This window comes from Strigops habroptila, chromosome 6 (genome assembly GCF_004027225.2).
Source record: "Strigops habroptila isolate Jane chromosome 6, bStrHab1.2.pri, whole genome shotgun sequence".
NCBI lineage: Eukaryota > Metazoa > Chordata > Aves > Psittaciformes > Psittacidae > Strigops > Strigops habroptila.
Window position 1 is genome coordinate 6,789,165 of NC_044282.2, and position 16,049 is coordinate 6,805,213.

The 16,049-nt window shown below is 38.2% G+C and overlaps 1 protein-coding gene across 21 annotated transcripts in view; it reads left to right on the forward strand.

The window, feature by feature from the left end:
- The window catches only part of PTPRK (protein tyrosine phosphatase receptor type K), a 397,787-nt gene that overhangs the window by 313,838 nt on the left and 67,900 nt on the right, over positions 1-16,049 (forward strand). For all 21 annotated transcript variants that reach the window (XM_030489190.1, XM_030489193.1, XM_030489195.1 and 18 more), the window contains exons 11-13: positions 2,205-2,310; positions 9,142-9,415; positions 11,775-11,811. In XM_030489190.1, the coding sequence (XP_030345050.1) occupies positions 2,205-2,310; positions 9,142-9,415; positions 11,775-11,811 (417 nt within the window). The remainder of the gene's footprint in view (positions 1-2,204; positions 2,311-9,141; positions 9,416-11,774; positions 11,812-16,049) is intronic.

Consider the following 16,049-nt stretch of genomic DNA (forward strand, 5'->3'; position numbering starts at 1 on the left):
TCAGAGCTTGGCAGAGGTCAAAGAATTCAGTCATTTGAAAATATAAGCAGCACAAAGCAGGCTATTTTCCTTAATATCTGCCATAATGAAACTTATATTGTCCTATAAAGTGAAGTTAATAATGTATTGGAATGCATCTACCATTTCTATGGGAAACTACTCACATAGTCTCCTCACTCAGTTCCCAAAAACACATGCATAAATGAAAATGTGAGAAAGATCAGGCTCCTTGAATTAGGTAGCAAGTGAAATGCTGTAGTTGTCGTAGTTAAATGGAACAATTTGTTGAATTCTATCCCAACACATAAGCACTAGCACTCCTCATACCCCAACTCCTTAAAAAAAAAACTCCAACAACCAAGCCACCAAAAAAGATAATCAAACAACATGTTCTTTTCTGTTTGTCTAGCTATTAGGTTGTTTTGAAGTCTAATATTTTACCCAGGTTACTTTATGGTCCTTGTGTTTCTTCACAGTAAATCCCAGTTCATAAATTTTCATGGATAATGGTGGTGTAGCACTTGCATACTTGTCTTCTAACCATTTTGTAGGAGGGGAGAAAAAACAAAAAAGAAAGGTGTAACTACGTAATAGCTTGCTAGTGTGTCTCTCCCCCAAACATTTCAGTATTTTGAGAAATAAGCACCTTAACACGTTTGAATTGTTTTCCAACCAGAAATTTCAGGAATTTTGTCCAGAATCCAGTCAACCACACTTTCTAGACACGGTATAGGTCTGTTGGTTGGCAAAACATGCTTAATACTAGGAAATCTTAAAGGCAGGCTATGACACCCTTTGTCTCTGAATTTCAGCCTGGCTTTTTTTTCACCTTGCTTTATGCTGAACTGTTGTCTACTTTCACTCTGCATAGTTGGTACTTTTTATGTAGCAATGTGTTTCAGGAAATGCTAGCTTTATTTTAATGAGGAGTGAAATTACTCATTTTAAGCAAGCTTGCAAGTAGTTGCTGTGATCCTAATGAACATGGTATAAACAGTAATTTATAAATGAACATTAAATGAACATTGTTTCCAGAAAATAATATTTCCTGAAATAAGAGTAATATTTATGTTCATTTCAGATCTGGGACTGATGAAGCAAAGCTTTCAATCTCTCAGTGCTCTTCTATTTATTGATATATTATTGTAAAATTATTATGACTGAAATGATTGATATCCTGCCAGGAAACATCTTTTTTGTGAAAATTAATTTTTAAATATACAGGCATCATTAACAATTTTATGAAAGATACAGCCAGATATTAAAAAAAAAACAAAAAACCTTGCAGATAGTTTTCAAGCTTGTTAAAGATTAGTAATTAATATAAATCTATTATTTTCTGAATCACAGAAAAACCTCTTTCTTTCCTTGCGCTAGAGCTGGAGTCAGCAACAATATTGCCAGTAAGGACTGTAACAGGTTTGTGGCAGCAGAACGAAGTTGGGTGGTTGAAGTAATCACCAACACCGGCCATCCAACCCGCAACATGGGGGTTGCTGCCCTGAAGACCTGACGGCCAGATCATTAGTCAATCAGTTCCTGAACTGCTTCTAGTTTTGACTTTGATCTTGTTTTTTCTTAATATCCTGAGAAGTAGAATGCAGTGGTTCAGAAGCTGATTAATAAGCAGCTTGGTCATCCATTGTTAGAAATGGACAGGAAAATGGGCATGGGAATAGACTCCCCCATACAGTTCTAGTCCACAGATGCATGTCTATCCAAGCCCAGTTTTCATGCACTTGGGTTGGTATTGGCATGGTCTCTTATGACCTGTAAAAGGAAATGTAAAAGGTTCTTAAATTGTTGAAGGAGGAAAAGGAGAGGTGTCAGAGCTTGGATCTTCAAGATGATGATTATAGTTCTTTGTAAGGTAGAAAGAGTGAAGCCAAAATGAGATTTTGTAGTCTTAGGGTTTCTTGGCAGTCACTTTCTCTATTTCTATCCTTGAATAAACCTGTTTGACTTGATAGGTACCATGATTTGAGGGGGAGCAGTAAGGGCTGGGGTTATCAATTATTGGTGAAGTCCCCACTCATGCTGCAGTAAAAGATTGAGCCTGACTAGAAAATCATTAAAAAAGATTCATGTGGTTGGTGAAGATTGTGGCTTTGTACTATACTGCAAACAGACATAATCTCATGAAAATTCAAAATGCTTTCACTGATTTGTTTCTCATTCTTTTCCTCCCATTCAACATTAATCAGCTCCCACTTTACCGGACTACGAAGGAGTCGATGCATCTCTCAATGAAACTGCTACTACAATAACTGTACTCTTGAGACCAGCACAGGCAAAAGGTGCACCCATCAGGTAAAAAAAAAAAAAAAGGGAAATTAAAAACCCCCAAATAAGATTTTTTTTTTTTGTTAATTATATGCTGTATTGAAGCTGATAGAGCTGTTCATTTCCAAGTGACATTCATTTGACATTACTGTTGTTTTTCTTAGCTAGACTGAGCTTGCCAATAGATCTGTAATGAAAAAGACACTTGTTTGTTTTTTTTCAATAGTCATGACCTGAATCATCCAGCTGTCTGTCCTGTTTGATTTAGGGTCCCCAGGACCAATCTTCTATCCATTATCATTTCATTTTACTTTCTCACAGTGTCTCTGAAATATGAGGTTGAAAGGTGTTTGTCAGAAAGTGGATTTGAAAATAACACTTCCTCTCCAGTGCTTCACATCAGCTATTCTATAGCATATATGTATGATTGGAAAATTGGAAGCTCAGAGGAAATGAGAGAATAATAGTGATGAATACAAACTATTTGACCTTTCTCCTCTCAGAGTGCTTCTTACTAGAAATCATGTAGCAAGCTATTAAATTTTATTTGCCGTGTCCTATAATCGTATTAAAATGTTTCATTTATGTTAACTTTGAGGGGTCTTTCCCTTTCTACACTCTATTGAGAGATAATTTAATTCTGTTTGCAAAGATTAGTCCACATCCTGCTCTTTTCTTCTACTTGTTAGTGCAGAAATTTTGTGATATTATTTGGTTCCATTTGTGTTTTACTGATGTGGCTGCATCAGCAATATTTGGGGACAGGGTTGACTAATTGGAGGTTAATTAGCTACTGAGCATCAGAACCTTTTCATGCTCTCACCCTTGTGACATTTTAGAGAAATGAGAGCTAATGCATTTCATTCTGTGTTACATTAAGTCGGTTACTGTGGCTCAGCTGATGTCGAGTAATGTGCCTGAGCCCTCATATTCCCTAATAGGAAAATAAACTATTTCTTAAGTCTGTTTGCATTAGGAGAAATGCATGTTTTACATGGGTGTTGTAGGGATGAGTACCTGTAAGCATTTTTATATGCTTATCATATATAGTCACCCTTATATAGATATGCTCAAGTTATTTATTTATATTCTGTCATAGAAGATAATCTGGAGTCATCCCTTTTATAGGAGATACCAGTGTGTTTTATATTCATAAATAGTAACCCCATACATTTCTGAAATACAGTTTCTGAAAGATTGACCTGGACCAAACCTAGGATTTTTTGGGGTGTGAGGAATGATAAAATGGACAGGACTACATCCAGTACAGAACTTGGATTCCTAAAATAGGGTTTTTGTTGAATTGATACAGTATAAATCAGTCCTGTGATCTGAAAATGCTCCCAAGTTATACAAATGCTTAAACTCCTCACTACGCACCTTTGTAGGTGCTTTTAAAGCCTTCCAGGTGTCCTGCTACTGGCTATATCCAAAGCTGTCCCTGTTTGAGAAATGTGGTATCTGTCTCTCATCTAATCCATACCAAATCCTTTCAGTCTTGTATGTGGTCTCCTAAGGAGGCTGATGCATAGGCTTGCCCAGAGCACGCCTGCCAGATTCCATGGGGATCTGCTGACAGTGGTGAACATCTTCTTTACAGCAGTTGGTGTGTAGCGTATTTATGCAGACAGCAGCAGGCACCCACCTTCTGTCTCACCACTCACCTTCAGGGGGGTCAGTCTCACAACCCACTTTTCTCTCCTGGGGGTTTTCTTTTGGGAATCAGTAGCATGATGGGATGTGGCTAGAGGATTACTCGTACCTAGCTTGGGGAGCTCTGGTTTCTCTGCACTGTACTGGCAGGCAGGTAACTCACTGCAGAGTAAACCTGCAGCACACCACCTCACATATATTCTCTCAGTTTTCCTCACAGCATCCTTAGTACTATGGCATGAGCTACAGCGCTTATGAAGGTGGCAAAAAGGATCTATGTACTAAATGTTAATAGATAGTTTGATAGAGTATTAATAGCAGTTGTTTGAGTATGTTCTCAAAAAAGCATACATCTTTCTTCCTGTCTCTCATCTTCTCTCTCCACTTTAATTAATTTCTAAAACCTAAGAGATTACATCAAATTTCTAACATCAAAAGGCAAAGGAAATAGTCCTTCACTATAACCAGAGAGCTGGGATTTTTTTTTTCTTAAAGCAAACCAGATGTTTTATTCCTTACTTGGAATAAGAAGCATTCTCCAGGGGAACGCAGAAGACATGGTCCCATTCCCTTTCCTGAAGTTATGCATGTTGCAGTCAGGTATTTTTCAGCAGCTTCTTAATAGGGAAGATAAATGTAGCACACTGTAATTCTGAATTGATTCAATGCATTTCGCTAAACTTTATGATGCATTTTAGTGAAGCTTTACTCCATCCACACTGCGGTTGTGTTTCCACTGCAAGCTGGCTTGCTGCCATAATGAATGTTAGTAGGTAGGTGGGAAAAAATGCATCACCGTGCCTGCAGCTGTGATTGAGTAGAAGGGACTCAAATGCTGTTCTTCAGCCTGACACTGAAGAATACAGCTGGCTTTTTGAAAAGGTTTGTTTGCACCCAGTGCTCTAATCCTTGGAGCTGTAGATGGTCAAAAGATCATTTTATTTAATAGCAGTATGTCCCTGTTTAAAAAAAAATTAAATAATAATAATAATAATAAAAAAAGCTTAGTCTGATACTCTTTTGCTTTGACAAACAGAATACTATGATCAGGTTTTGTTGTACCTCAGCCTCTCCATCAGCACAGCCCCCCAGGAAACAGATGTTCCTTAACTCAAGGAATCTATATGCAGCTGTCAGTCATTTCTTTAAGACACTAGATGCCATAGTCATCACAGTTAAACATGACTTTAATCATATCTTCCCTGTCAAGTGTTATCATGTAATCTCCAGCATTCTTTATGGCCTCCTGAAGTTTTAAACCAAATTACAAACTAGAAATGCAAAGGGAGACGTGGCTGGATGGCTCAGGCTCACTCTGAAGCGTGTACCGTTTCACCATCAATCTTGTGGATGAGATCCCAGTCAGTAGAATCAATGGTGCTTCACTGATTCATTTGAAGATGTGATTTGTCACTGTAGTTCTTCTGAAGGATTCTAACTGAGCTCCAGAAAAGCAATCTTTTGTTTTCAAATCCTACTGCAGATGAAGATTACAAAAAGTGTATATCAGAATCAAGATAGACAACTGTTTAATGATGAAATTAATTTTATTTGATTGGTAAAGTGTTTTTTTTCTTATACCTCAATACACAAAATCAGGTTGTTTTCATTTTGCAACAAGACTAATTAAGTGGACCATGGCAGGAAACAGCTAAAACTTAGTTGTCAGTCAGGATTCCAAGAGCTGGGGTTGTAACTCAGGCTTTCAGTCAGTCTGGTACCTGTCAAAGGAGAAGATGCTTTGTCACCAGTAGGGCTGAAGTATGAACAACATTTTCACTGCCATACCCCTTTGGGAGCCTGAATTTTTAGTGAGGGGTGAAGAGGAAGATCTGTTGGAAGGGGCTTCCTTCAGCTGTCTGTAATGGTCTTGGTCAATAGGGAGGTACTGTGCAGGTTTTCTTGAGTAAAAAAAAAGAAAAGAAAAAAAGGGTTGGTTTTGACATGAAAAATAATTTCTTCATGCAAAATCTCAGCTGAGGAGCTCTTTACATGCTGTGTCTTTCTCTGCATACATGGCTGTCTTAGATGACTGTTTGGCCTTTATGATCCCAATAACTTATGTAGCAGCTTTTGAAATTCGTGTTACTCTTCAGAATAGCTTAGAATTTATTTTAGTCACCAGGGAGAACGAATATTGTCATCTAGGTTTTTCCCTCCTCCCTCTTTATTTCTCTCTCTTATTCTTTCCTTGATGTATGGGAAGACCAGAAAAAAATTGCTATTGTAGGAATTCCCCCAGCACCAGTCACAAGAAAGCTTTCTCAATAATTGAATTCCCACCATTATACAAAAAAATGCATAGAAAATGTAAGATCATTGAAGCTAGAATTATTAATATGTAGAAAAGGAGAGTACATAGCCTTTAAACTTTCACGTATAGCCTGATATCAGACCACATTTGCAGTCAGTGAATACCCTGCTTTTGAAGTTGCAAATTTAACTTTAGCTTCTTTCTTCACATCTTACAGCAGGGTGTCCTTCCTGAACACTATTATGAGTACATAGAGTAACAGTGCTGCTTTGGGGCCACTATAGCATTTAGTAAATGGGTTTAAACAGATGGTATCACAAAGGGCCCAGAGGTAAATGACTATTTCTCCGTGTCTTGTTAGTCTATAATGTTGCATGAAAAATACAGCCAGATTCCCCTTCCCACAAGGATAGGCACATCTTTTATTTAAAAAAGTGCTTTGTCAAAATAATAAAAAAAACCCCCAAACAACAAAACCAAACAAATAAAAATAAAATTAAACAAACAACAAAAACCCCCAAAACAAAAACTTAAAGCCTTGGAGACTCTAAAGACTCTGAAGACTGTGTTAACTAAAAGTAACTGTATAAACGCACAAGGCTACAATGTGCATATCTACTTCTTATTTTCCACATTTTGTAGCTTTTCAGATGTAGGAGCCCAAAAAGCCATTGTTTCTTCTCTGCATCCATGCATTTGCTGTCTTTTCCTTTTTACTTCGTTTTCTTTTTAAGTTTACAGAAAGCAATTGGGTTAATATTTTTAGGAGACTACTATAGATTTGACTGTAGCAGGTGACCTTAAAGTTATGCTGGTTTTCCTCTGTCTCACCAGCGCCTACCAGATTGTTGTTGAGGAGCTGGCTGGTTTTCTCCTCTGAAGTTGGCAGGTGTCACAGATGACAAGTTTCCTGCTCTCCTGGTGCTTCAGAGAGCAGAATTTGTTTCTGTCCCAGTCCTTTGGCAGCTCATGAGAGAAGACTGCAGAATGGAGGGAGCAGAGATGCAATGTCTGTGTTCCCAGGACTCTCCAGTTGGTTAGCTGCCCAGTTTGGGAGCAGTGGTTTTAACCCTGCGTGGGTCCAGGACCAGGCCAGGGAGGGAATGGCAACGCCAGTAGTCGTTTCTTCCCTTTGGATGTTATAAGCAAAAATTATTTTTAATGTTTTATATCCTGACAAGTTTGTGAAATATCGATGCTTTTAGGAGGTTTTGCTAGTACATTAATTTTGAAGCACAAAGAAATATTCTGGGTGTTCAGGGGTCTTGTGGAAGTGATTTGTGGTGCAGGCCACATTAATTGGACGTGCTTAATACATAGAGTTTACCACAATAGGTGATTTATAACCAGGCTCAATTCACAGATGGTTTATGAGAAACAGAGATCCATGGAACTAACTCATCATTTTTTTGTTTATCTTCTTTTTGCCTGGAGTTTCAAAAATGAGGTGACCTTGTCTATTCCTTTTGGACACTTTGAAAGGGAAGAAAGAGGTTTTCCTCCTTAATGTTTGAGGTGCTAGGAAAAGGGAGTGCTAACTTCTTCTTTCAGCTCAAGAAAGACATGAAACTAATTTCTTATTTTTTCTTCTCTCCTCTCTTCCATTCCCCAGTATCATACTTCATCTCTGCCACTACAGTTATTGGGTTTTCTGGGCAGTAGTAGCAAAGAAAATTGACAAAATAATTTAATGCTGCCCCATAAGTTCTGAAAGAAGGAGGATTGTCTTTGCCTATGCCTTTTGGAGTCCCTGCAGCAATGCACTGGCGCTGCGAGAACTCTGTTCAATTTTACTTTTTTTGTTTAGACAGCCTTAAAAAAAACCAAGACAGGCAATTCTGCTGGCTTAATTGAATAGCTTCAGGTCTTGTCTACATGCTGAGGCATATTTTCTTATTAATCTTTCATAAGGTCCTCAAATGTATCTGCATATAAATGAGAAATTGTTTGCATGTATACACATCTATGCATATGTGCGCATGTGTACATATAGTTCTTAAAACCCAAACTCCTCTTTTTTTCTCTCCTTTTTGTTTTTTGTCTATAAACTGAAGAATTGCCTTTTGCTCTCAATATGTAAGTTCTGTACTTCTGCAAGCAGAGGAAGCTGATAATGAATTGATAACAACCTGCAGTTAGGTAGTTTCCCTAAAGAAAAAGAATAATTATAATTACCTGTTCTATTTTGAGCAGGTGATTTTGAAAAGTGACCAAGCAATGGACCATTTCAAGAGAGGTATTGGGAGTTTGGGATGGCATTTTAATAGGCCAAATGCCATCTGCTTCAGCAATTTGTAACGTTTTATCATTGACAACTGTAGAGGAATGAGGCAGTCTATTTTGGTGAAATGGACAGATTTCTGTCCATCTGTGCTTGTATTACAGCATGTCACTTGTACTTTAGATCTGCATAGCTCTGAGCCAAGATAGAAGCCACAGCAAGGTCAAGAGGTGGGGAAGCCTGTCAGCACATTCTGTCTCTAATGATATGACAACTGCAAATTGGTGCTTCAAGCACAACCTGGAGGCAGTCATTACGTTGGGCCTTGAAGCTCAGCTTTCTCTAATATCATTTCAAAAGAAGATGCTAACTTCAGATTAGCCAAGAATTTCATCTATTGTTGATTAAAATCAGATTCATTACTGGGTTTCTTCAATAGATAAAAAAAAAAAAGATGTTGTTAGGAGGATTATTGTTGTTATTGTATGGATTTGCATTGTTGTTTCTCCTGAAAAAAAAAAAAAATGTTACTTCTTTCCAATGGCTGAATTAAATAGCTCTGTTATATTTCAAGCCATTGTTTCTTCTCTGCATCCATGCATTTGCTGTCTTTTCCTTTTTTCTGTTTTCTTTTTAAGTTTACAGAATTGGGTTAATATTTTTAGGAGACTATAGATTTGACCGTAGCAGGTGACCTTAAAGTTATGCTGGTTTTCCTCTGTCTCACCAGTGCCTACCAGATTGTTGTTGAGGAACTGCACCCACACCGAACAAAGCGAGAAACGGGTGCCATGGAGTGCTACCAAATCCCTGTCACCTATCAGACTGCTCTTAGTGGAGGGTCACCGTATTACTTTGCTGCTGAGCTGCCCCCTGGAAACCTGCCAGAGCCAGTCCCTTTTACCGTGGGTGACAACAGGACTTACCAGGGTTTCTGGAACCCGCCGCTGGCTCCTCGGAAAGGCTACAACATCTATTTCCAGGCCATGAGCAGCGTCGAGAAGGTAAGTGCCAACCACACCTTTCTTCTGCAAGGAGTCAAAGACATGCCCACGGTGACAATTAGAGGACTGTCGGAGTTGGATGTAGTAGGTGTTGGCAGTGGCATGGCTGTAATCCCTTCCATGCTGTGACAGCATGGCAGCGTGCCATTCACGTTTCACACTGCCCTTGTGTGAAATTTTTATTTATAGTTTAGAAAATTGAAGGAAATTGCAGTCATATGTCCATAGGAATCTCTATATGAAGTGTCCAGGCAGGTCAGAAAGGAGCTAGAAAGGACAGCCAGACTGATAGCTGCTATTCGCACCAGACCCATCGGAAAGGAGAAGCAGCTATGTTTACCCTTCCTTACATTTGGGTCTCGGCAGTGATTAAACAAATCCTGGCTAACAGGCAGCCTTGCCTTGGAGTCTTTTGAAGAAAATCTCACCTTCTACGTATGGTTATGAAAATTGCATATGCATATGCATCAAGTCGAATGGCGACAAAGCAGGAGGTCATTAAACTGTACTGGAGCTGCTTGAGAACTGGATGCTTTTTTGTGACAGAAGAGACCATACCTTCTTTTTAGTTTTCACCTGTATGAAGCAAAGACAGCAAAATAAAAGGTAACTGCTAGATACTCATCTCTATTTCCCTCACTTGCTACAAATAATTCCCTTTGCTTTTGTTGGCTTCCAGCAGACTAAATTGTAAGGGAATTTGTTTCATTCCTCAAGAAATAAATGAGAGTGAAGAGTAAAATAAAAATATTAAATACAAAAATAGATCTTTATTTTGTTTTTTACATTTTTACAGATAAGTAGGAGATAAGGGAAGAACATACAATTTTTTACTTTAATTTGATTTCAGTTTGTGAGCGAGCTTAATTCTAAAATGTTTTTCTCTGGTATGGTTTAAAACTTTGGATCAGATTTCTGTTCCTAAAGGGATGTGGGAGGAGGTTTGAGGGGCTTTGCACTGCATTCTTCCAGGACAGAGATCTAGTTATTGTAAGATAACCTCTAAGCTGCAGAATGTTTAAACAGTGCTTTACTATAAACTAGTGGGAGCATCAAAATCATCAAGGGGAAGTAAATTGTGCTCTGAAATATGCTGTAGGGTTGTGATGAGGGTTATGCTGTGATCTTCACAGACATTTTGAACAAAAGCGGATAAGTAAATCCATTAATTGGGAAGAGTGCTAATTAAGTAAGATTATTTTGATAAAATTTGCTGGGCTTTCATTTAGGTTGAAAAATTGTCTTTATGGAACACTTACTGAAAGCTTCAACTCGCAGCTTTGCTTGTTCTTTATGAGCCGTGTTTGCAAAATAGCACCAACATATTTTGCCTGTTGTGCAGGCATCTTCAAGAGGAGAGAGAATCCCAGGGGATGCATTCAGGGATGGAGTGCTGGCGGCTGCAGGACTGAGGGAGCATGTTTTATAGAATGAAACTGTCATTATTATATTTTCTAATTACATGCTAATATTGTTTAGAGTTATTTAATACAACAGCAGCTGCATCCTCTCACTCAACCTTTTGCTATTTCAGTATGTTTGCCTTTAAAATGACTGCACATTGTACGAAAAGGTCAGAAAGCCCATTTGTGACTGACCCTCATCTGTTCAAGTTGTCCAAACTGTGCATAACCAAGTCACTTCTCTGTTTCTTTATTTCAATTGCTGACCAAATTTCTGAAGGAGGAGGGGGAAAGTAGAATACATATCAATTGTCTTTGCACGTGCAACTTCTTCTGAAGCACATCACTGTCAAATCACTGTCTTTCCTAGGCAGGTTATATAGGTTGTTGATTAACTGTGTCATATGTTAAGGAGTACCTGGGCTGCTTCTGTGCTCATTCCATACTCAGAAGCATAAGGGAGCATGTCTCAATGTGCTTCATGTGACTCTGTTCAAGACTGTCAGGATGCAGCAAGACAAGTTTGGAGACAGAGCTGAACAAATGTACCTTCTTTGCTGCATGGTACTCTTGGAGGTCAACACTGGCTTAGGATTTCTACGCCATGACATAAATAGGAGCACCAGTCCCTCTTTTTTCTTTCACTGCACCCTCTCTCTGTATTCTTATGGCATGATTGCCATTAGATTTTAATACTCTGAAATTTTGCTACATTTGGGCTGTCTTGCACCTTTTCTTCCTATCGTTATCCTGGATAATACAGACCAATGTCTCAGTTTCATCTAGTTTTTAAAGGCAAAATCTCCCAGCCTCCTCTCCTGCTAAGACCAGTGCCCTGAGCCACCTTGTTGGGTTGCCCCAGCTGATCAGCAGATCTAAGATGAATTTATGGAGCAGGGAGGGCAAGAAAAAGTAACCTGATCTAACTGTTTTCTTTACTTTTCCCTCCTCAACAGGAAACCAAAACTCAGTGTGTTCGAATAGCTACCAAAGGTAAGAGGTTTGTCCGTCCACTCAAAGTAGCTTTTTTAATGAAATGTGGCATTTCTAAACCAAAGCCATAACCGTTCCTCTATTTTGAGCCACTTGATTGTCTTAAAATGTAACGGGCTACTGATTCTTATTCTTTGGTCTTGGGCCAAAAGAGTACTGCTCTAGCAATAGTCATGATTTAGACAAAATAAGCACTCCTTTGGGTTTTTTTCCATCTCTGGTTTTCAAGGTCTGCTTTTAGGCTGCTGGAGCATTGCAGGAGGCAGATGAACTGGAGACTAGAAAGCACACTTGGTTAAACTGTCTGTTATGCTAACAATTATTTCCAAGCCGGCGTGGGTGGAAATAATTTAAATGAAGGACATGATAGTTAATGTTCCTAAGAGTGAGCTCTGAATGTTATCTAGATACAGGGGAGGGTTGATTTGAGGAAGGCTTGTGTCTTTGGTAGCAAGTGAGGCCCAGGGCTAAGACTGAATGCATAGCTGTGACAATAAATCATATTGACCCCACATTCAGCGGGTTAATCACTGCTCACTCAAAATTGCTGTTTCATCTTCAAATAAGGGCTTAGTTGTTCTGCTTATTGTTATCTCTTGCTTTGACTGTATTTATAGCCATTCATTGTGGTTGCTTGATTGTGTCAACATGAGAGTATTTTGGTAGACCTCAGAAGCGTAAACAAGAAAGGACTTTACAAGTGCTGAAAGAGTACTCTGCGGAAGCCCAGCACTACTTATATTGTCTTTTCTAATTGCATATTGATATTCAGCATAAAGACAACTTTAGATATGAGCAAGCAGGCATTTAAAGTACTGTAGTGGCACATCAGCACCATTTTATCAATCACTTCTTTCAATTTAAAACTTGTTCCAATTAAAAGCTGATTCCTCTAATGAGGTGTAGCAACCAAGCATTTTGTTGAGAAACCAGCAAATAAAATGTACTTCTCAACGCGTGTTAATATTTTTGTCAAGTGAGGTAAGCTAATAAAAACAGGAAATTAAAACTGTGAGCTAAATCTTCTGTGAAAAGTACATCAGCATTATCTTTCTTACATTTACCTGGCAAGATTAAATGTTTGAATTAAGATACATTTGCATAAAGAAATATCTATGTACCACAAGCATGTATTGCCAAGATGTGAGTCAAGGGATAGTCTTGAAAGGCTCAGAAATGACCTAAATTATTGCAGGACTGAGGAAAGAGAAAATGGTGAACTCTCATCATATATTTTCTGGATAGTAAGAACAAAACAGGGAAGGAATTCACCTGTCTTATGGGGAAATTACTTTTTACTTAACCGTACGCTGTCCACTGATCTCAAAGCAATGTTCACAAGAGCAATAGTCCTGTTGGTGGTTGCTTTTATGCCTCCCTCTGCTGTAACAGTCACGTTCACCCCAATGACTGTAGTCTGAAGGAAGGAAATGAGTAGCAGGTTTCTTACCATCATGACATAAATATTGCCTTTGCCACTCTGGCTAAGGACAGGTTTTGCTGAAGTAAATGCATTATATATCAGTACTATATTCCTTGAATGTGAAACTAAAACCCTAAATGTTTTCTCTGAATTTATTTTAGTCGATTGATGTGAAATGGGGGAGGAGGCAACATTAGGAGCAAAGGCTTTCTCTTTCTCTGAAGAGCAAGAGAAAGAAGATGCCCATTTAATAGGGCATCATCGCTTCAAAGTCACATACATTCATACCTCTCAAATGAGTTACACTGGTATTCTAAATCATGTTTTAAAAGTTGACACTGAAACTTTTTCCGATGTTTTCATTGCAAAAATAATACCATGATTTGTTGTACTTAAAGAAAAGTATATATTTGTGTGTGTACATGTTCATCTGGTTGTGCTGATTTTTTTCAGTGTGTAAGTTTACTTTGAATCACTGACCTGGGAGACGTCAGGTTACATTTGTAATATATTTATAGGGAAAAGACGACTGTTTCACCTTACCTAATGCACCCCATTAAAGCTAACATACCCTTTTAAAACCCAGCAAATTATCTAAGCTTTATAGTCAGTTATAAAAGCAGGGTGTAGTTCTGTGTCATTTCTCATGACTTGAAGCAGCCTACAGCTGGACACAATGAATTTTGCCTTGAACATTTTGAAAACGCATTAAAAATCATAAGAAGCTGGGGGAGGGGGAAATAACATTAAAGGTGCATGTAAAAGCAAGACAAAATTTCCCTGGTGGTGAAGTTTAGTATTACCAGCAAAGGTACTTTTTCATTTTATCTCATTCAAACATCTGGTGTAATTTACTGTGTCTATTCACACTGAGAAAATGTAAAGATGGGGAAAAATATGATAGTAATGTCATGGTTTGGTGCTGGAGACGTTCATATCCCTGAAATTATAATCTTGAGAATTTAACTTTCTTAGATGTGTCTTTTTCCTGACTAATTTTCTGTTTGCTTGGGCAGTTCCTATTAAAATCATTTACATGTATTTTAATACATAAGGGTTTTGCGTGTACCCTTCCCAAAGGGTTCCCATTCCCTACTTTTGAGAACTGATGGAATAGTTTGTTTATTGGTGTCAAACTAATGAAAGTCAGCAAATTTAAATTGAAGCACTCAGACTTTTCTAGTCCATATATTCCAGGTGCGGTGTTCTCCTGGGCTTCTGATAACAAAATGCCCTGAAGCACTAACTCGTCTAAAAGATGGTGCCAAACCATGACTAAAGTATGTTGCTGCTTTTGGTGTGTCTTGAAACAAGTGTTTCTAGAGTAAGCTGAGGGGCTTACTAGTGTCTGGTGTATTAAAATACATGGAGTTAATTTTTCATGGAAGAAGATATTGGAACAGCACCAGATTAGAAAGTAGTCTCCTGAGCAGTTCCTGTGTACTTGCAGCTGAAGTATGAATGCCAGAATGATTCTTTGATGGCCCTAATTTGAGATAATGGTAGGATTACCCCTTTATCTAGACACCTATTTCCACAAAGCTTGTAAGAATTTTATGACTTTATGACTTTTGCCCTTCCGCAGATTGAACTGAATTGGCCTAGGAGGTCCCAAGTTATTAGATGTGGTGAGAGGGTATGAAAGTTGCACACAGTCTGTTCACATAAGCTTTGATGCTTGAGAAAACTAGGTTAAAAATTCCTTGTCACACAGGTGGTGGGCAGAACATACCTAAGGCACCATTTCCATTACATGTATAGCCCGGGAAATGTATAAGCTGTGAACCTTTTTAATTCAGATCCTCTTAGTAATAAGTAATTAGCATCAATTAAAAAAAAATAAAAACAAAAAAACCCCAAACCATAACAGAACAAACCCACAAACAAACCAACAGTTAATTGTTCTCTACCTCATTATTTTTTGAATCTGGCTATGAGCATTACCCAGTCACTAATAATCTGTTATGCCACACATAGTAACTGAAGAAGGAGGAAAAAAAAAAAAAAGTCTTGTTTTTGAAGTGCAGAAGAGGGTACAGAGACTGATGTAACGGGTCAGATATTCATTAGGAATGGAAAGATGATGAAATTATGCTAAGAAATGTGCATTATTTGACAAAAAAAAAGTTACGTATAATTTCTTAAAGAAAGTTCTACATCTAGTTTGGTGAGGCAGAGTTCAACCAGTCCATAACATGCTCATAGCACAATGAATACATGGTAACTCAACCACAGCATTGATAGAGGCGTGAATAAAAGATGCGTGATTCTCGTAGCATGCATTTCTGAGTAAAACACAATGTTGATGACTGATCAGTCACATCTTGGAGTTGAGTCTGACTGTGTGAAACTTTGAATGGGTTTTCACTTGCACATGACAGCATTTCATTTTACAGTCTAAAAAGTTATCAACTGCTAAGAGAATGAAACTAGATTAACATGGTCAGAAAAAAGGGATGCTTCAAATTATTTGGCATGTAAATAGACATTTAAGAGGACAGAAGGGACAGCAGAGCTGTTACTAAGCAGTGAGTATATGAAGTTGACATTTCTGACAGTTTGTAGGCTGCCAGATTTGAGGGTTACACTGATTTACATGTATTCTTTTGTTTTGTTTAGGGCACTAGAGAAAAATACTGAAAATTGAATCAGAAGGAATGTACTTTGGCAGTAAATAAAGAGGTGGTGGGCCTGGTAGCTGTACCCCAAAGTAGTTAGAAGGAATAAAAGAAGCCCGAGGTTTCTCATTCACATTTAAAACATGAACTTCATCACTTCCAAAATTATTTTCCTCTGTGGTTTTCATTTGTGTTAT